This window comes from Lepidochelys olivacea (genome assembly GCF_965140295.1).
Source record: "Lepidochelys olivacea isolate rLepOli2 genome assembly, chromosome: 22".
Taxonomy (NCBI): Eukaryota; Metazoa; Chordata; order Testudines; family Cheloniidae; genus Lepidochelys; species Lepidochelys olivacea.
The window spans coordinates 12,052,259-12,072,178 of record NC_140432.1 but is presented as its reverse complement, the minus strand read 5'-3'; the positions used below and the strand labels follow the sequence as shown (position 1 = coordinate 12,072,178).

The 19,920-nt window shown below is 40.8% G+C and overlaps 1 protein-coding gene across 2 annotated transcripts in view; it reads left to right on the top strand.

Annotated features, from left to right (window-relative positions):
• Positions 1 to 19,920, top strand: part of NCAPD3 (non-SMC condensin II complex subunit D3) — a 47,966-nt gene that overhangs the window by 11,945 nt on the left and 16,101 nt on the right. For both annotated transcript variants that reach the window (XM_084611665.1, XM_084611664.1), the window contains exons 8-23: positions 1,035 to 1,168; positions 2,183 to 2,255; positions 3,025 to 3,150; positions 3,345 to 3,597; positions 4,116 to 4,178; positions 4,367 to 4,450; positions 9,905 to 9,978; positions 10,849 to 10,983; positions 11,735 to 11,955; positions 13,656 to 13,847; positions 14,202 to 14,299; positions 14,424 to 14,539; positions 15,931 to 16,038; positions 17,922 to 18,036; positions 18,129 to 18,236; positions 19,289 to 19,527. In XM_084611665.1, coding sequence (XP_084467791.1) covers positions 1,035 to 1,168; positions 2,183 to 2,255; positions 3,025 to 3,150; positions 3,345 to 3,597; positions 4,116 to 4,178; positions 4,367 to 4,450; positions 9,905 to 9,978; positions 10,849 to 10,983; positions 11,735 to 11,955; positions 13,656 to 13,847; positions 14,202 to 14,299; positions 14,424 to 14,539; positions 15,931 to 16,038; positions 17,922 to 18,036; positions 18,129 to 18,236; positions 19,289 to 19,527 — 2,139 coding nt within the window. The remainder of the gene's footprint in view (positions 1 to 1,034; positions 1,169 to 2,182; positions 2,256 to 3,024; positions 3,151 to 3,344; positions 3,598 to 4,115; positions 4,179 to 4,366; positions 4,451 to 9,904; positions 9,979 to 10,848; positions 10,984 to 11,734; positions 11,956 to 13,655; positions 13,848 to 14,201; positions 14,300 to 14,423; positions 14,540 to 15,930; positions 16,039 to 17,921; positions 18,037 to 18,128; positions 18,237 to 19,288; positions 19,528 to 19,920) is intronic.

Here is a 19,920-nt window from a genome sequence, read left to right as displayed (position 1 = left end):
AAAACATTTTAGGGATTGTGTTTCAAAAGCTAAGTAAAGTTGCATCTCTTTAATATCTTAGAGCAGAGAATCTGAACAGTTACTGTCTTGAACTGCCAGTTCTCTTGCTTCCTGCTAGGTGGTGCTCTAATTCTGTCTGTTAGTATTCTCTGTTGTGGCACAGTTTGGTGATAGGGGCAGTGGGGATTGTGGGAATATTACGCACAGTGGTAAACAGGATTAATGCAAATGGGCAGAAAATTCTTTCTCATAGGAACATCTCATTATACCAAAGTCTGCAGCTTGACCTTTTTTATTATTTTGTTAAATCAAGCACCCTGCATAAATGCTTAATTATTTACATATTGTATCTGTTTCCATAGGGCATGTGAATTTAGAAAGTATCCATGTTTTTCTGGATTGTAATCTAATGTCAAGAGGGCACTAGTCTCATTTTTTCAGAGTTTGAACCCTCCTTTCTATCTCTTTGTTGCTCAGGCCCCTCAGTCAAACGATATGAAGAATAGGAACAGTGTGACAGCTAAAGTGTGGCAAGCAATGGAATGCCAAAAATGTACCTTCTGAACCATCAGTGCATAAGGAAGCATAGGCGTTTAATTTAAGGTGTTTTCTGTGAGGAAAATAATGAATTTCCCCAAGTTCTGTGGATTTCTGTTGTAACTGATTCATAGAGATTAAGGCCAGAAGTCTGACGGCCTGTACACCACAGGCTGTTAAATTTCAATTAGTTGCTCTTATATTGTGTTCCACTTGAAATTATGCACCCTTTTAACTTGATTGTCCTGCTGGAAAGTAACTTTTTAGGTCTTTTCAGGTTTGTATGACATCAGTTAGGGTAAGTATAACCCCAGTATAAGAAAGATGCTCTCTGTGTATGTAGCTTCCCTTTTAAAGTATTCTGTTTGGATTTTGTAAGGGAAAAATAGTTTCGTATGAACCTGCTTGAATTATTTTATTAACCAAGACACAGTGGTATTCTAGCTCCTGTACTTGTTGCTGAAGATCAGCTGATTCTGGGTGTCTTTTTCTTCCAGACTCTGCACCGTATCTTCCATCGTCTCCTCAATGTCATCCTCATGCTGGAAGGGGAAGAAGGATCCAGGCATACAGCCCTTTCTGTCACATCACAAGTTATTGGTGCTAGGAATCAGGGAATAAAATTCATCAGGTGAAGTACAAAGTTGTTTGGTTAGCATAATCTTACTCCCCATTGCTAGTTAATAGAGGGATTAGAAGAACTAAGGCTTATTCTGAAGCTGTTGTGTATAGGTGAGGATTAATTTCAATTTCTGTCAGAGGAGCTAACATAGGACTTGTCTTCTGAGGGGAAAAAACACTGAATGTTGAAAACTGGGATGGGAGGGCAAAGATCTCCTGTTTTAGACTTGCAGCAAATTGTGAGGATTTTAGTTCATAACTGAGTGTGATGAAGGAGACCTTTAGTTAGGAATTTATCCCTTAATTCTCTTAATTCTCAATTCTCGTCTTTCTATTTCTTAGCTTTTTGCTTTCATTTATGCTGTCCCTTATACTTGGAACAATATTCTACTTTCATCTGCCAAGGGCCTGTTATTTCCTCCAACCCTATTCATAAAACCTGCTCCTTCCAGGAATCTTTCTTGTATAGGCGCTCCATCTTTCTGTGACATCCCCTACCTTTACTGCTGTCCTTTGTCTTGTCTACTGGAGAACACAGGTGTTTGGGACAGACGGGACACATCTAATTCTGTTTTGCCAAGTGCTGCTCAAGTTTTTGGCTCTAGCTAAATGATTGAAGTCCTCACCAGTTAGATGCAATTAAACAAACACTTGGGTACTGGTGGGCTTAGTAACAGAACTGACCCAGGTATGGAGCTTTACAACGTTATGCTATGCAGCAGTCACAAGAGGGTGGGGGTTGGCTAACTGTTGCACGGAGTTTGTTTTTAGTACCCTACTTCTAATGTGTTGCTTTTGGGAGCAGCTGCTATTTCTGACTTCCTCTTCCTGCATTTAGAAACAAGAATATTTTAAAAGCACAGTTTATACAGAGACCAGTGAACAATATTTAACTGTCAGAGTAGGAATAAGGAAGCTCTGTGTACAGCTGCCTGTCTGAATGTAGGAGATGACCTTGTGCTAATTTTTTGCTCCCTATTACAATAGCAACCTGTTATAAGTTGCTTGTTTCTGTTTTGTACAGCTCTATAGTAGATGAACTAAAGGAAGTCGCCTTTCCTGTGCTCCGAATCTTACTGCAGCATATCTGTGCCAAGGTATGTTAGCTCCTTTTTATGTCTCGGATCTAAAGACAGTGGCACTATTCTTGGATAAAATGTGATGCCTATGAATGAACGTGGAGAATCTATTTCCTTAACTTTCACCACTTAAACTTTATCACCATGGGTCTTCTGTTGGGTATTTTAGTATGTCTGAGATTCTTGTGACAAAGTGACTCTCTTTAGATCCATGTAAGTGTTTTCAAACCGTCAAAGTATGGCACGCATCTTAGCAGAGAGATTCTCATGGACATTTCTCCACTGTTCACAATTGCTTGTACCTTCTACTGACATCTTAAACGAAAAAATTCAATCTTGTGACAAACCAATTACTTATGTGGCCAAGTAAAAATAGAGAAACATTTAACATATGTGTAGTTACTGTCAGGGTGACTTTAGTACCTGAAAACGAAGATTACAAGAGCCCTGTGACCAGCCAGCTGTCCATGGATCACCCTTTAAATCAAGATCACGTTTTTCCAGTCTTCACAGTTGCCTTGGGAAGCTAGCATTATCCCCATTTTATAAAGGGGGAATCTTTGCTTTTGAGGGTTTGTGCGTTGCCCAAGGCCATATGTTGACCCATTGGCAAAGACAAGCTTAGAATGCTGGAATTCCTGGTTAACAGTCCTGTGCTTGCACTGCTAGGCCGTATTACCCTCTTGAATAAACTGATATTTATTCTGAGGACTGAAATGTGTTTTAGCTATCATAACAGACCATCCGAATATTGGTCTTGGCAAATTCCCTTGTCCTTGTATTTCAGGTCCCAGATAAAGCTGACTATCGTACCTATGCCGCACAAGCCCTGATGCAATTGCTGAATAAGCTCCCTTGTGCAGAGTATGCTGATTTTATAGCTTGGCTTTATAGATACTCACATAATACCAAGGTAAGTGTATATCCTATTTAATACACCAGACCTTTGGACATAGGTGTATTCTGAGCAGGTAAAACGCCGTATAAGTACTAAATAGTATTTTTCTTATAGCTGACGGCTGGTAGCAACTAGATTACAGCTGTGATAGATGTCTCAGTGCTTTAACACTGCCGTAGTAGAGAATCTGGTGTTCTTCACTTCCATAGATTCCCTACAGGGTGTTTGCCCTTGATGTAGCCTTAGCTTTGTTGGATATGCCGGAGAGGAAACTGGACAGCTCCTTGTCTGTGGATCATCAGAAGCTTCTAAAGCACAAGTTTCTGGTGCAGGATATGGTGTTCGGCCGCTGCTCAGACAAGGCACCTACGGTCCGCAGCAAAGCACTATCCAGTTTTGCTTACTGTCTGGAAATGAAAGCTGCCACTACGTTGGAGAGTATACAGGAGCTATTACAAGGCAGTAAGTATGGCAGCTGAATTCAGTATTGCTAAATGTCTCTTGAATTTTTGGGGGAACAGTTATTGGGAGATCAAAGATCTAATTGTCAAGGAATTAGAAATCTGGGCAGAGGTCCCTTAGGTGTTATGACAAAGTGAAAAGGTAGTCGTCTTGTTACTCATTACAACTTATATTTAGAAAGGCTTTATTGACAGTATGACTGGTTTAAATAGACTCTGCTGTGTGATGACTTTGAAAGACATTTACAAACTACTTAATGACTCATTTAAAAAATAAATTCCTCATTCCTGACACACAGTTATATCTTCAGAAACCTTTAGTGTCTGGGAAGTTTAAATCTGTCATGTTTAGCATGCTAAACTTCCCATAGTGTGATTAAAAAGCCAGATGGCATGCTCCAGTAATGCATATGCAGTCTCCTATTCTTAGATTACCTGCCTGATTATTTTTGGAAAGAAGAAGAATCCTGAATGGAATTATCTTGTTTGATTTTTTTTTTCTTCTTCTTCTTTCTGCAGCTTCTGGTCATATACTTTTAGACACAAACAACTACCCTGAGAGTTTGGTAACCCACACAGAAGGTAAAGTCTTCTCTTAAAAATGTTTGTTTTTCCTCCACATGCCTTATGTTTTCTACAGAGAAATAATTTTGATATATGAAATCTCGGGGTGGGTACATCACATTCTCCATTTAGTGATGCGCCACACTGTGCAGAGAACATATCCTTTTTGTCGTCTTAATCCTTTGATTTACTTTTTTTTCTCTTAGCTCACTCCGACCATCCACTGAAGACTCTTCCGACTTTCAAGACCATTGAATTGACCAGGGATGGTGATACCACTGTGTTCGATGGTACGTCAAAATCACATTTGTCTTTTCAGCTGATATTAGGTTTTGGCAGTGTCTAACAGCAATCAGAGCCTCTTATGTGTATTCAGCATTTAGTTTTCTATATAAGTAAACAGATCTTTCCGTAGCGATTTTAGGTTCCGCTTATATGTAATGAGGGGAGGGTTAGAATTTTCAGTTTTAAAGAAATTCCATTTCCATTTAAGTCTGGAAGAACCACTCTGGAAAGTGTATTTAATCTTGACCTATTGATGTTCATTTCTACTGATGTGGCAGAAGCACTTGTCAAAAAGCACATTAATTACCATCTCTTTTGGAAGGAGTAAATTATGTGGATGATAACACTTGTAGCTCCATTGCTTGTAATAATATTAATAAAATCTCTTGCTTCAGAGCACAAGGAACAAATATATTTTCCCCACATAAATATTGCACCACTTACTAGGTGCATTATGTGGGATTAGAATTCACTTTTCTGCAGCATCAGGTATTGGCATCTTGTCCTGAGCTTTTGGGAACTGCACAGCTGTACCTACATCTTTGCTCTTCTATTTACTACTACCACCACTCCCTTTGTACTGCTGCTAATCCCACTTCACTATTCCCCTTGTGTCCCTCATGTATGTCTTCGTTACTTGTCGCATGCTGCTCCCTACACAGGAACTCCCTCCGTATCTCAGTGTGACAGGCTCCTATCTTCTGTATTAAAATCCTTCCTTAAAACCAATAAGAATCCACTCAGTAAGACATATGATATTCTTATAAGATCTACTCTCTCAGATAGAAATGCCTTCTAGGCCACTCAGTGTATGATGTGTTCTCTATTTAGGTTGTAGGCTCCATGGAGTAAGGAGTGTGGCACTTAATAAAACAAATTAATAACAATAACTCAGTGCAATGGGCTGGCTGTGCTTGATAGGATAGCTGGAACACCAGGGACATGTGAGCCAGAGTTGAGGTGCATTAGCAGAGTTGTCTGGCTGCATTATACTTGACTCAAGCCTATGCTAATTTCTTACTTACATGAGGACCAAACAGTTTAAATATTTTAGAAAGAAAAGAAATGGTAAACAATGTATTCAAAATGTGATCAACCCCATGTTTAGAAGAGACAAAAGAATGGCAGTGTTGGCCCAATGGGGCTACTCCTGGGGGAATTCTGCATCACTACATGTGTGCAAAATTCATGTCCCCTGCAAATTTCTTGGCTTCTCTGCAGAAAAATGACTTCTGAAGGGGAAGCAAAGGGAAGCCGCAAGAGTGGTCACGCGCCCCTCCCCAGCAGCGCAGGCAGGTTGATTCGGGCGCCTGGAGCAGCTGGTTGAGACGTAAATCACCGCCAGGGGTTAGGAAGGGTTGGGCAGTCATGCGTGAGAGAGAGAGAAACTGTCCCTTTCGCTCGCTATTACAGCACACTTGGCATGGAGGGGCAGAGCTTTGGGGTGTTTCTGAGGAGCTAGGCGTGGGGCAGGCTCTGTTCTCTCAGGCAGAGCAGAATGTAGCATCCTGCCTGCTTAGTGAATTGTTTCCATTGTTCTAGTAAACTCCCCCAGGAGTATAAAACAGGTGTAAAAGTCTTAAGGCTCCTTTACATTGCCAGAGTGGTGTAAAGGACAGTATGGCCTCATAAATGCTTATGGTGCTTTAGTAATTAAAACTGGTCTAAATTTTTGGACTGAAAAAATTTCCTATCGGAATGTGCTCCATGAACTGTTTGCTACTGACCTTTCTGGAGATGGTCAGTAGCCAATACAAATTGTGTGTTTGATTCCCCAGCGCCTACTTGTTCTTCAGTTGTCTATGATGTAACCTTGAGCATATGGCTACATATATTTGTTGACTAATAACTAGAAATAAAGGGTCAAACCTTGCTACATTACTATTAGGAAAGGGAGTTTGGCAATTTCCTCCAATGCTCCCCACTCCAAATCTTCATCCATTGTATTGTAGTTTAACTAAATTACCAAAATAATTGAAACCATATGACCAACAAAATATGCAGAATTTTGCAGAATTTTAAAATACTGTGCACAGATTTTTTTAATTTTTTGGTGCAGAATTTTCCGGTGCAGAATTCCCCCAGGAATACAATAGGGTTAATGCACATTACAGAGCCTGTCGTACCTATTGTGTACTACATTATGTTCATTCCCTTTATAGTCCTTCTCCGCCTGCTGAAGGTCACCTTGGTATTGTTCCTGTCCATTATGCTGAAATGCTCAGTCAGTGCCAGTTGGCAAGAGCATGATTATCTTAGCCAGTTGGTTCCCCCTGCAATAGTTTAGTTTGTCATGGACTGACCTCCCCAGAAAACTTGTTGCTACTAATTAAGGCAGTATATCTCTGTTCCTGTAAAAGGATCTGACACTATCAAGCCATCTAGCAGCTGAAGTCAAGTGGAGAGAATAGCTGCCCATTAAAAAGGCATTTAGGTCCCAAGCCAAAGTCCATTAAAGACAGTGTAATGATTCCCATTGACTTCAGAGGTCTTTGGATCAGGGTTTTACTGACCAGAACACAGAAGCGCAGTGCTCCAAGCTGGACATGTATTATAGAAACAGTGTTTTATTGGGGAATCGTTTTACGCTGAGACTTTGCAAAGTATACTTGGAAGAAGATGAACATGTAGGAAATTCCACTATAGGAGCTCTGAAAGATAACAGCAGGATTGAAACTAGTTCACCAGAACAACCAGTTTTAGTGCTAGAATGCTGATTATTCTGGGTGTCAAGGGTGATAACTGACAATATAAGAGCCTAGTTACATCTACCGGTTAATAAACTCGCTGGTAGACTATATAATTTCCCCTAATCATGTATAAAAGTTTGTTTCAGTATTTGCAAGGAAAATAAAGCTTTAGGCCTAATTTCCATGTATAGGGAACGGAAGTGGTGTTCTGCTTCCATCAGGACTCTCGGATTCTATTTTTGCTCTGCCACTGACTTTGTGACTTCATGCAAGTCACTTGACCCCTCTGTGCCATAAGTTCCCCATCTGCAAAATAGATGTATTAATACTTCCTTCATCACAAGGGGTTGTGAGGTTTAATTCACTCATGTTTGTAAAGCATACTGAAATTCTAGTGTGTGAGGCTTGTAACCCATCTTAGATTATTTCCGAGTAGTTTTCTCATGTGCCACTACCCAAATCTCTATCCCACAAACAGCAGAGTTACCATCATACAGACTTTCTTGAGAGTTTTGCACAGTGTTAATTTGATAAGACTTTTAAGGTTAAAAATGATCCGAGGCCCCTTTATAAAGAAAAACAATTGGTCAAAAATTACACATTCCCTTTATTTTTATTTTATTTTCTAAAACATTTAGTACGTTTTAGAGACGCTACAGAAGCAGAAAAGGCAATAATAATGCGGGATTTCAACGACGCCCATCTTGCCTGGGGATGTGTTGCCTCAGGGAAGGATGCAGAGATAAAATTTCTAGACCTATTAAATGACTGCTTCTTGGCTCAACTTGTCCTGGAACCCACAAGGAAAAGACCATTCTTGCTTTAGTCCTAAGTGGAATGCAGGATCTGGTCCAAGAGATGACTATAGCTGAACCACTTGGTAATAGAAATGTAGTATACTTGTACAGGGGGAAAATACCAAGGAAATCCACCACAGTAGCATTTAGCTTAAAAAAGGGGAACTATGCAGACATGAGAGAGCTAGTTAAAAGGAACAGTCACCAGGGTAAAATGCCTGCCAGCTGCAAGGAGGCTATTTAAAAACACCATAATAGAGGCTCAAACTAACTGTGCGCCCCAAATAAGAAAAAGAACAATAGGACTAAAAAAATGCCAGCATGGCTAATTAGCAGAGTGAAAGAGGTGGTTAGAGGCAAAAAGGTTCCTTTAAAAATTGTTGGTGTAGCCATGTTGGTCCCAGGATATTAGAGGGGATGGAGGGGAGATTCCCCACATCTGAGTCATTCTTTTTAGGTGACAGATCTGAGGAACTGTCCCAGACCGAGGTGTCAATAAAAGAGGTTTTGGAACAAATTGATAAATTAAACAGCAGTAAGTCACTAGGACCAGATGGTATCCCCCAAATGTTCTAAAGGAACTCAAATATGAAATTGCAGAACTACCAATTGTGGTATGTAACCTGTCGCTTAAGTCAGCCTTTGTACTGGTTGATTGTAGGATAGCTTATGTAACACCTATTTTTTAAAAAGGTTTCAGAGGTGATGCTGGCAATTACAGTCCAGTAAGCCTAACTTCAGTTCCAGGAAAATCGGTTGAAACTAATAATGAAGAACAGAATTGTCAGGCACGCAGATTAACATGATATGTTGGGGAAGAGTCAAGACAGCTTTTTAAAAAGGAAATCATGCCTCACCAATCTATTAGACTTCTTTAAGGGAGTCAACAAGTGTGTGGACAAGAGGTGATCCAGTCAATATAGTATACTTGCATTTTCAGAAAGCCTTTGACAAGGTCTCTCACCAAAGGCTCTTAAGTAAAGTGAGTAATCAAGGGATATGAGGGAAAGTCCTCTCATGGATTAGTAACTGGTTGAAAGATAGGAAACAACGATAAGAATATGTGGTCAATTTTCACAATGGAGAGAGGTAAATAGCAGCATGCCCAAGGGATCTGTCCTGGGACCAGTGCTGTTCAAAGTGTTCATAAATACTGTAATCTGGGGAAAGTGGTAAAGAGTGAGATGGCAAAGTTTGTAAATGGTGCGATAGTTAAGTTCAAAGCTGACTGCGAAGAGTTACGAAGGGATCTCACAAAATTGGGTGGCTGGGTAACAAAATGGCAGATGAAATTCAGTGTTTGGTAAGTGCAAAGTAATGGACGTTGGAAAAAATAATCCCAACTATACAGACAAAATGATAGTTTCTAAATTAGCCTTTAGCACACAAGAAAGAGACCTTGGAGTAATCATGGATAAGTATAACTTGGTTCAAAAAAGAATTAGATAAGTTCATGGAGGATAGGCCCGTCAATGGCAATTAGCCAAGATGGTCATGGATGCAACCCATGCGCCGGATGTCCCTAAACTTCCAACTGCCAGAAGCTGGGACTGGACGTGGCAGGGGATGGATCTCTTGAAATTGTCCTGCTCTATTCATTGGCACTATTCATCTGGCATTGACCACTGTCAGACACAGAATATTGGGCTAGATGGACCATTGATCTGACCCAGTATAGCCATTCTTATGTACATAACTCTCCTTTCAGGATTTTACCTAAAATATAAAAGCAATACAAATATACTTAAAATTACAAATAAAATATTTGAAAATCAGGTGTTTTTTTTTTCGTTTACCTGCCAGATACTGTGTGGTTTTTCTTTTCCTGTCAACAATTGATGATCAACAGAGTGCGGAGCTGTGCTCTACCTTGTCATGATGTGCTGCTTGCCCTATCAGTATCTCCTGGTGGTGCTGCAGTCTCTACCTGTGTTGGATCTCATGATTCTTTTTCCATGCTTTCCCTGGACAGGGAAGGAGATTATGGGTATGCTGAGACTGAGAGCAGGGGATGAGAAGACAAATGTCAGGAAGTCTGCACTCCAGGTATATTCTCTACTGAGCACTGTGTGCTATTAATATAAACATGTAGGCTAACATTCTGCAATGAATTCATGGAGTGATCTGCCCACATGGAGCTCACTGAAGAATCATGGCCTCATTTTGCTGCTCCTGCAGCATATAGGCAGGTCTTTCAAAATGCCTTCTCCACTTGTTCCTGTTAATTGATGAGTGAATAATGCAAGCACAACGAATTCTACCAGTACTCTCGTTGAAGTTCACTTTAGAAATAGGGCTTCTTTTCAAATGTCAGTAAGCAACTTCCGTATATAAATTGAGGCATGTTCGTTGGGTAGTTACTCAAGAATTCAGGAACTCATTTACAAAGGAACTGGATTTTATCCAGCCTCGATTTTGGAGTGTGCTGCTTTAGTTTTAAAAAAAAAAAAATCATAGAATAAGAGGCAGTTGGTCTTGGAAAAAAGAGACTGTCCTCTTGAAATCTAGTCAGTTTAAAAAAAAAAAAAAAAAAAGTTAAAATAGGCATATAATCCTTGCCCTACAGTTCTCCTCCTGGTTGATTTATGTTTGTACAAATATACTGTTTTGGGTCTATAGAATGTTTGTTTTCCTTTTCCTTGTTACTGTGTGATGACCCACACAAATGCAAAGGGAAACTGACTGTAACTGTACAGAGGGAAAGGTGAAGCTAACTTTACCTAAGTGCTGTTACAAAGCCTGTTCACTTTCAGTTTTTGTGTCCCCCAGTGTATCTCTTAAGTCTTGAGATTTACCGTCGTTGGGACCAGTTCTTCTCCCATTGAAATCAATAGGAAGTGGATTGGATTTTTCATTGGCAGCCAAATGTGCACCCATTGTATTCCTATCAGTGTTGTCACGGTGTTTGATTTCTAGGTCTTCACGAGTATCTTGAAGCACAACGTGATCCCATGTACCCCAGAAGACTTGTCCACTCTTCAAGATCGCTGCCGGGACCCTGCCGTCTCCGTACGGAAGCAGGCACTACAGTCTATTACAGAGCTCCTTATGGTGAGGGGAAAGAGCGCACAATATTTACCGAGACTGGCAGAGTATAATTTTATTTAAAGGGGGGGAAAAAAGAGGGAAAAGACCACATAAATTACTATCCACTTATTTCTCCACTGAATTTCTTTAGATTGATTTAACTTTGTTGCCTTTGACATGAAAGACCTATCTTACTCTTACACATAGTTGTGAATAACATTGACATTTCCTATTGTTATACACATCTCTTTCTGGCTCTCATACAGCTCTCCGGTAGCAAATTGGTACATTTGTTGTTCACCTGGTCAGAAAAAAAAAACTCTGAATCATTGTACTGAGATTGCAGTATGCAGATTGTGTCATTGAAAGATTTTTCCTGCTTTGATGTTTATTTACAAAAGGTTAGCAAAGGAGGATAAGAGCACAAGTGTTTTTAGGCACAGCTCACTACCGTTCGTTTTAAGTGACCTGTTGTAGTGCTTTCCTGGGACACTGTGTGAGACTGATTTTAGTTTTAGAAAATAAATATTACAAACCTCAGATCAGTAGGAATAACTGATATCTTGAGCATGAATATAATATTCAGCAATTGCATGGTGATTTAGAAATTTAAGGCTACTGGTCCCAAACACTGTAAGACTTCAATACTGCTTCATCAGTACCTTGGAAACTAAAATTGTCCAGGCTCTCATTAATCCCACCATAGCATCTGAATGCGTAGAATCTGAATTACTGGCTTCAAAGTATTTCTAATATGGAATTTTTTTCTCTTTAGACTCAACACAATAATGTTATGATACAGAAGGCCTGGTTAACAGGTGTGGTCCCTGTTGTGATGGACAGTGAGAACTCTGTGCAGGAAAAGGCCTTGGATTGCCTGGATCTGCTTTTGTTGCAGCACATTAAACACTATAATAAGTTCATGCATGAAGACCGAAACCAGACACTGGCCTGGGATCTCCTTGCCCTCATCACTGCAGAAAATCAGGAGTTGAGGTAGGTCAGTTGTACTGCCAATTCCAGTCAATAAAGAGGAGTTTGGACTCGTATGTTGGCCCCTTCCAACTCAGTGTTTCTCTAGGCATGTATTGCTGTTATAATGCTTGTACTCCTATAAAAATACGTGAAATGTGTCCAGCTAATCCTGTGTCAGGAGATTGACTACACTGTAGAACAATAGCAGCGTGTCTGTCGGTTAGAGTAGAGGACTGGGACACAAGTTCAGTGTTCTGTTCCCGTCTCTGCCACTCACTTTCTGTATGACTCCAACCTTTGTGTATCTCTGTTTACTTACAGTTAAAATGTATTTAATGCCTACTGCACAGGGATGTTGTGAGGCTTAATTAATTTTTGATACATCTTTCACCTGGGGGATCTCAAAGTGATTTAAACAAGGACATGTTACTATTAAGTGATCCCGTCCGTGCTAATGTGGGTATTGTTATCTCCTGAGCTGCTTGTGTCGCTCTACCAGTTTAATGGGCAGGGTGCGGCAGGCCTGAGAATCAGCAGCCAATTATTTCCATGCTGGCAATTGGTGAGCACAGCACAGTTCTCCTGTGTATTGGATGTTTTAACTTTTTGATTCCTTTTCTCCGAACTCCAGTGTCCGAATGGGAGAATGACACATGTGGTGTGTCTTTTGGTGTATTGCTAGGAACTTGGGCTGTTAAAGTTAATTGAGGGTGTGGTGATGAGAAAAATAACCATCTATATATTTATAGAGATCACTGTACATGGGATTTTTTTTTCCCCTCTCTTCATTCTGGTGTACAATATGTTACTTGTCTTATGACTAATAGTATCTTACTGCCTTTTGCAGAACGCTGTGGGAAGTAGCAAAAGAGATGAGGTGACACACAAAATGACAGGGACAAAACACTGATTAAAAGCAGCCTTATGTTTATTAGTCAACAGCATGTAATAGATCTTAAATAGAAAACTGATCTGTTGGTCGTGCTGCCTTTCTGGCTTGTAAAATCATTTTACCAGTCTAATTTTGGCTCTTGTATATCATACTTTGCACATCCATAACACTTTCCAACTGAGAATTTCAAAGCACTTGATGAACATTGAGTTTCAGAATTCCCCCAGCATGAGGAAGGCAAGTATCATGGTCCTTGTTTGACAAAAGAGGAAACTTTGACCCAGAGAGGTAAAGTGAATTGCCTAATGACACAGAGGGAGCTTCCTCAGAGATGGGGGTAAATCCAGACCCATAAATCCCAGTCCTGTGCCTTAATAACAAATTTATCTTCTTCTGGCTTGTGGATGTTGGCGAGAAACTGCCAACAAAAAATCTTCCCCTGCTGGATTCTTCTAGTTAAGTTTTCTTGGCTATAAGCATACCAGACATTGGGCCCAATTTAGCAGTGACCTGATATCTATAGTGATACATCCATATCTACGTGGCAGAAGCTTTGTGTGCACCTGAATTATGAACTGGAATATGGAAGAGAGGATGTAAATATTTGGGGATTAAATGTAGAATGGAAATCCTGATTTGTTCAGAACAATGAGAAGTAAAAGTTTTTTACATAAATAGCCACCAGACGGCAATGTCACCAGCTTCATTGTGTTGCCTGCTGCATGAAGGGTGGCCTGGCTAAAACTGCTGGCCCTTAGTATAGATTCAGAGATGAGCTGTTTTGTCTGTGGCATGCTTAGCTCTTTTCTCCTTTCTGTCTTCCTTGCAGCCGTTACTTAAACAAAGCTTTTTACGTATGGTCCCAGAAGGAGAAATTCTCCTCCACTTTCATAAATAATGTAATGTCATATGTGGAAACAGAGCATGCTGCATCAGCCTGGATGCTGCTCGCAAAGGTAGCAGGTTCCTCACCCAAGCTGGATTACTCCAAGATAATCGAATCCTGGGACAGTGTCAGCAGGTGTGTGCCTTTATCTTAATCATTCGGCAATTAAAAGACATGCAGGGCAGGCCAAGAAAACGATCTCCTCTTCCTGTCTCTCCACAGGTAGAGTGTTGTTTGGTGACTGCTTAGATCAAAGTGCTTAATTTAAACTAACAGTGCTTCTGTCTAGGAGAGAAGCAGTGGCCTGCAGCCTTGAGCTAGAGCCCGATCATCCAGTACCTTAAAGTTGCCTTCAAGCTCTATTATGTTTTCATTCACCCTGACAGTTCTGCCTTCAGCATGCATAATCCAAATGAAAGGATTTTCTGACTCTAGTCAGTTTTTCTTCTTGGATTAATGTTTCTATTTGTCCCTTTTATGGCCTTTCAGACAGCAAAATACCAGCACTAATACCGCAGGTCACATCCTGTGTGTAATTGGACACGTTGCGAAGCATCTCCCCAGAAACACCCAGAGCAGGCTGATTGGTGAGTGCCTTGGTGTGGGTCAGTGTTCAGCTTTGCCTCCCAGCTCCACTGTATTTTTGTCTTTCTATTCATAGTCAGCTAGCATGAGCACTCACCTCAGCTAGGTGTTTGACCTTCTTTTCAGATGATATCAAGTGCTGGCTGAAGGAGTTTAAGTGTCCCCTGGAGGTGATCAGCCCAGCTGTTGAAGCTCTGCAGAAGCTCTGCCATGCATACACAGATGCCCCTGGGGAGGCACAGGTGGGGCTTCGAATAGACTGTTTTAAAAGTGTATTTCGCACATCTCAAGAAGGTCGTCTCTCGAAGACGGAGACATTTTCCTCTCCTGAAAATGCTGGTTTCTTCAGCGCACAAAGGAAAGAGACTTCTGACTCTAGAAAATTGCACCTCTCTTCTGTTGAGCCATCTTGATTGGTATATCATGCTAGCACTGGCATGCACCTAGTGTTAGGGATGGGTTTGAGAGAGCTGCTTCTTTTTTTTTTCCCTAAGAGAATGTTTTGCAGTTGAAATCCGCTGAATTCACTTCCTTAAGGGACCTACAGTAGTGCCTATTTTGATACAGGGTTTTGTGTTTTGGATGCTTTTCCACTAGTTTATATTGAGGCTACAGACACGTTCTATGTATGCCACCATAGATTAAGTTGGTCACTACCAACCTGCTATGGACTCAAACAAGTGCAAGTAGGTGACCGTGTTTCTCAGGCTATGTTAATGGAAGAGCTTGTGACAAAGCCAAGGCAAACTGGGAAGGGGAGCAGGTTTGTGTGAAGATCTTTCCCCATTCTGCAGACCTCATTATAAAAGAAAGCTAGGGAGATTCTAACTTACTGGTGGAGAATTCTGCATCCCTTTTAATTTTGCCACCTGGTTTCCCTTCCTTTTATGCCCCATCTGTCTGCTCTGTCTCAGTAGCTGGGAAGTTGGCTATCTTCAGTAGCTAAGCTCTGGAGCTCACCCTAAGCAGTGTTGTTTTTTTAAAAAAAAAAAAAAAAAAAGGGGGGGGGGGGCTAAATTGGCATGAGTTTTTCCCTCAATATTAGACTCTTCCTACATATGGATTAATTTTCTTTCCCAACATTAATCGCATCTACCTCATAATGGTGTCTTAGATACCTACCATGGGTAGCTATGTAAATAGCTTAAAAAAATGCAGTAACCACACTAGCTGCTGTAGGAACCACTGTGCTTTGCTGAGATGCTGTTTAGTAAATTCCTATACCAATGTGCTAAAGCGGGTTCTTCTGTTTCTAGCATTGGGAGAGTGTAAGGTTCATAAAGCAGTGCCAAATGAAGACAATTGGCCCTTTCTACTTAGATACCAACAACTCCTGCATTTAAAGTTAAAACCTAAAGAGGAAAATAACTGTTCAGATCAGATGTTCTTTTGTAGATTTTACCCATATTTTGTTTGCAGCTGATTCCTGCAGCTAGATTGCTAAACAAAGACTGGGACAAGTTTTTAGCCGTAGAGAAACTGCTTAGTGTGAGGGCGCTGAGAGAGAGTATTCATTTCAGATTCGAGAAAAAGGTTTTCATTTACCACTTCAGGACTAATGCATGGAGGATGCTTTACCCATGATGCATTTCTTTAACGAGCACTGCATTGACTTGCCTTCATCTTGAAACAGAAGCTGCTCAACCAGGTATGTGGAGATCTAGTATCTGTCTGTGAGTGCTACATCTCCAGTATAGTCCTCAAAGAGGATGGAGCAGAGCAGCTGCAAGAAGACCTCTTGGTAAGCTTGGTATCCTTTCTGTACTGATTGATCAAAGAATTCATTTGTTCCCTCTTTAAAATGATGATTCCATGATTGTCCAGCTGAGCAGTATTCTCTGGAGTACTCTGCCTTGTACATTGATACAGGATTTTTTTGTTGGGGGGGTTGTTTTTTGGCCTTTAGCTTGCTTTTCTGATATTTATTATGGACATAAACATAAATTAGAATTATATATTTGTTTTTAAAATATTCACTGGAATAGTTCATGAGATGCAATACTTTGTTCTCCTGTGAGTCCTAGAGAACAACAGGCCCAGGCCAGTCACCACAAATTTGACACGGTGTTACACACAATAAGAAGTAGGGCTTGGAAAGTAGACTGCAAGTGGAAAGCTTTCCTTGATGAGTGGGACAACCCAGGCTATCAACTTCTACAGAATCTAGCCTTTCCTTAAACTACAAAAATAAATAAATAAATAAACCTCTTTCCAGCCCTTATGGTAATGAAGACAACACTCCAAATGTGATCAGTGCGATGACCTTTTCTTTAATCTCAGTGGCTCTACATCAGATGTGCTGCTTTTATGGGAATTTGTCAGCAAATTTCAAGTCCATGGATTGAACGTAAAAATAGGTTCCTTCTGATTCACATATTGCCACCACAGTAAAGCATTCTGTAGACAAAAGGTTGCCCTCGTTTAGACCCTGTGCAACCCCATTCTCTTAAAATTATAACGTCGGTTAGATCTGTGCAGCTTTATTACTTTCACTTGGGATACAGAAATGTAGCTGAGCTCTTAATTTGAAGGCAAAGTGGGGTCGCACGGATGATCCTTTCAACTGGAATATGATTGAGTATCCTGTTGATGCACAATCCAGAACAGAATCCACTTCATTCTCCCAGTGTTGTGCTGGTTTGGCAGGAGTGGCAGTAGTTAGAAGTAGTAAAAGCTCTTTCAACTCAAGTCAGCAGATCTGACTTTAATACACAGAGAGCTGCTTTGAGTAAAAAATTCTCATTTTCACATATTCTCTTGTAGAGCAGCCCATTCTGAAAGGGATCTAGTCATTATTTGCATCCATTGGAGGCTGAAGAAGCATAGCTCCTTGCCACTCTTACTTTCTCAAATCTTGAGGTTTCTAGAGAGGGGAAAACATCATTAGTTTACAGTTGTAGGGGAAAATACTAAATCCCTGTGATATTTCTCCGAGTACATGTCTATAGACTTTTGTGTGTGAGTGACTGGATATCATTCCTAATGGAAATTTTGAGTGATGTGCCAGAAAGCTACAGAATAGACTTGATTTCAAGAGTTCTGGGGGAGCTGCAGTGATTGTACTAATGCAAAATGCATCATGTTATTGCCTTCATTTTTGTTTTTTTGGGAAAAATAGTAATTTAATTTCCCGTTTGCAACTTGTCAATAGTACATGTCACCACTGAAATTCACCATGTAGTAAGGACAGATCTAAAGGAACTTGGCTCTCTGTAGTTAGACAGGTTTCAGAGTAGCAGCCGTGTTAGTCTGTATTCGCAAAAAGAAAAGGAGTACTTGTGGCACCTTAGAAACTAGCAAATTTATTTGAGCATAAGCTTTTGTGAGCTACAGCATCAGATGCAGTGAACTGTAGCTCACGAAAGCTTATGCTCAAATAAATTTGTTAGTTTCTAAGGTGCCACAAGTACTCCTTTTCTTTTTGCAGTTAGACAATAACGAATTAGATCTAACTGAGCCTCATACACAGGTGATGCCTTCCCTTTTAAAGGGCAGAGGGAATTTTAAGCTCTTTTGGAAGCTGTAGCACCGTTGAAACGCTGGCTGACTTGGGTAACGTGGAAGCTTGTTGATTTAATTGTCAGCCCTGCTGTTCTCTTTTGACAGTGTTGCTTTTCTCTTTAGGTGAGACATCTCTTCACCTTGGGTGAGACTGCACAGTTATGTCCAGCCAAAGTGGAGAAACGCATCTTTCTTTTGATTCAGTCTATTCTGGCTTGTCCTGTCAATGTAGATCAATGTGAGGCCCTCCCTTTACTCTTAAATTTGCATTTAGGAACTAAAACTCTCTGGTTTTGAGGGTATTTTAATTTTTGGTCTGTTGTTTCCCAGTGTCTAGTCCTCCAGATGGTGAGGAACTCCCAGTTTCTCAGCCACTGTCCCAAATCAGAGGATCTGCTATGCCCTCAGTGGTCAGAGCCCATGCGTTCATTACACTAGGTAAGAGCTGCCCTGTCATGGGAATAGATGCTATGTACCACTGATTCCTACCCTTTTCTCTCTTCCCTGGTTACAATTGCTACAGCTGTTCTGCATGAGCTTAGACACAGAGATGAACTGTATTCAGTGTTTGTAGTGATACAGCTCCAAGCTTTCAGATAACTCCCTGCAGTGACTATGTGCACACACCAATAAAAATATGTAGCTTTACCATATCTAACCAGTGAATAGCACAGTTAGCGGGACCTGAAGAACCCTGCAGACTTGCACCAGCTTGGTGGCATCTGATTATGGAACTATGTGATGCACAAGAGGCTCAACAGGGGGATGGAGGGAATTCAATGCTTTCCAGAGCAGGCTGTGTTAGAAAAGCTGTCTGACAACAGTTTATATGTTTGACTTATACGAATGATGAGCCAGAGCCTTTGTGTTAAAGGCCGGGTAGAATATTTGTCTCCTATATGAGGAATATTTGTCTCCTATATAAGCTCTGCTTTATACTTCCTGTGTGATTGTGGACATATCACTTCTCTAGTGTGGGAGTACTATTGCTTCCTCACTTATGTGCCTCATGACGCTTAATCCTTTGTTCTTAAAGAGCTTAGAAACATTTAGAGGTGCAAAATATTAGTGTTATTTTTAAAGGCTTCCTAGTAATGTTATTGGGGTGGCTCTTTTCTTGTTATGCATAGGACATTAGGCTGCACTCTGAGCTCCCTATGGCCCTTTGGAAAAGAGGAAATGGGGTTACTAGATCCATGATATAGGCCTCATGTTTTCGCAGGAGAGGGATGTGACAATCCTCCTCCTTGATTACATTTCCCTTGAGGTGGGTTGTGGGTTTCTTATACAGTCTCCGCTAAGACTTCCTTGCTTTTATTCCCTTGTTTACTTCTTGCTCTCGCTATTTTCTGCTTTCATTTCTCCTTGGTCTTATTTTTCTGTCCATGTGTTTTGACTTGTATGCCACCAAGAGGAGGTGGAAAGATAGCCCTGAGGAGGTGAGGAACTGTAACATTCATAGCCCCAATTCTTTCCTCTCTATGTGACAGGTAAGCTGTGTCTGCAGCATGAGGATCTAGCAAAGAAATGTGTCGCAGCCCTAGCTCGTGAGCTAGAGGTATCTGAGGATGTGGCCATTCGCAATAACGTTGTCATAGTTATGTGTGACCTGTGTATCCGCTACACCACCATGGTGGACAGGTACATTCCCAACATCTCCATGTGCCTGAAGGACCCGAAGCCCTTCATCCGCAAGCAGACACTGATCTTGCTTACCAACCTTCTTCAGGTGACTAGCGGGCTTAGGCTAGTTCTCACTACTCCATTCCAACAGCCTCCATCATACAGAATGTTAGCAACCTGCACAATGGATACGCTGCTTTCAGATTGACCCTAAAATACCCTTTCAATCTCCTCACACTTTAAGATGCCCTTAACAGTAAACTGTTACTGCCATACTTTGTTAACTAGGGTGAATAAATAGACTTCCAGCATGGTAGTTCAGCAGGCTATCCAAATGATTTTAGTTCAAGGTTTGTCTATCATGTTTTTTCTTGAATCTGCAATTTCACCCCCAGTAGATGGGTGTAACAGGTGTCCACCAAGCGGAAGCAGGGCACTAACCTTCTCTGGTGATCTATCCGTTATGGTGTGGACATCAATATGTGAGAGGCAGAAGATA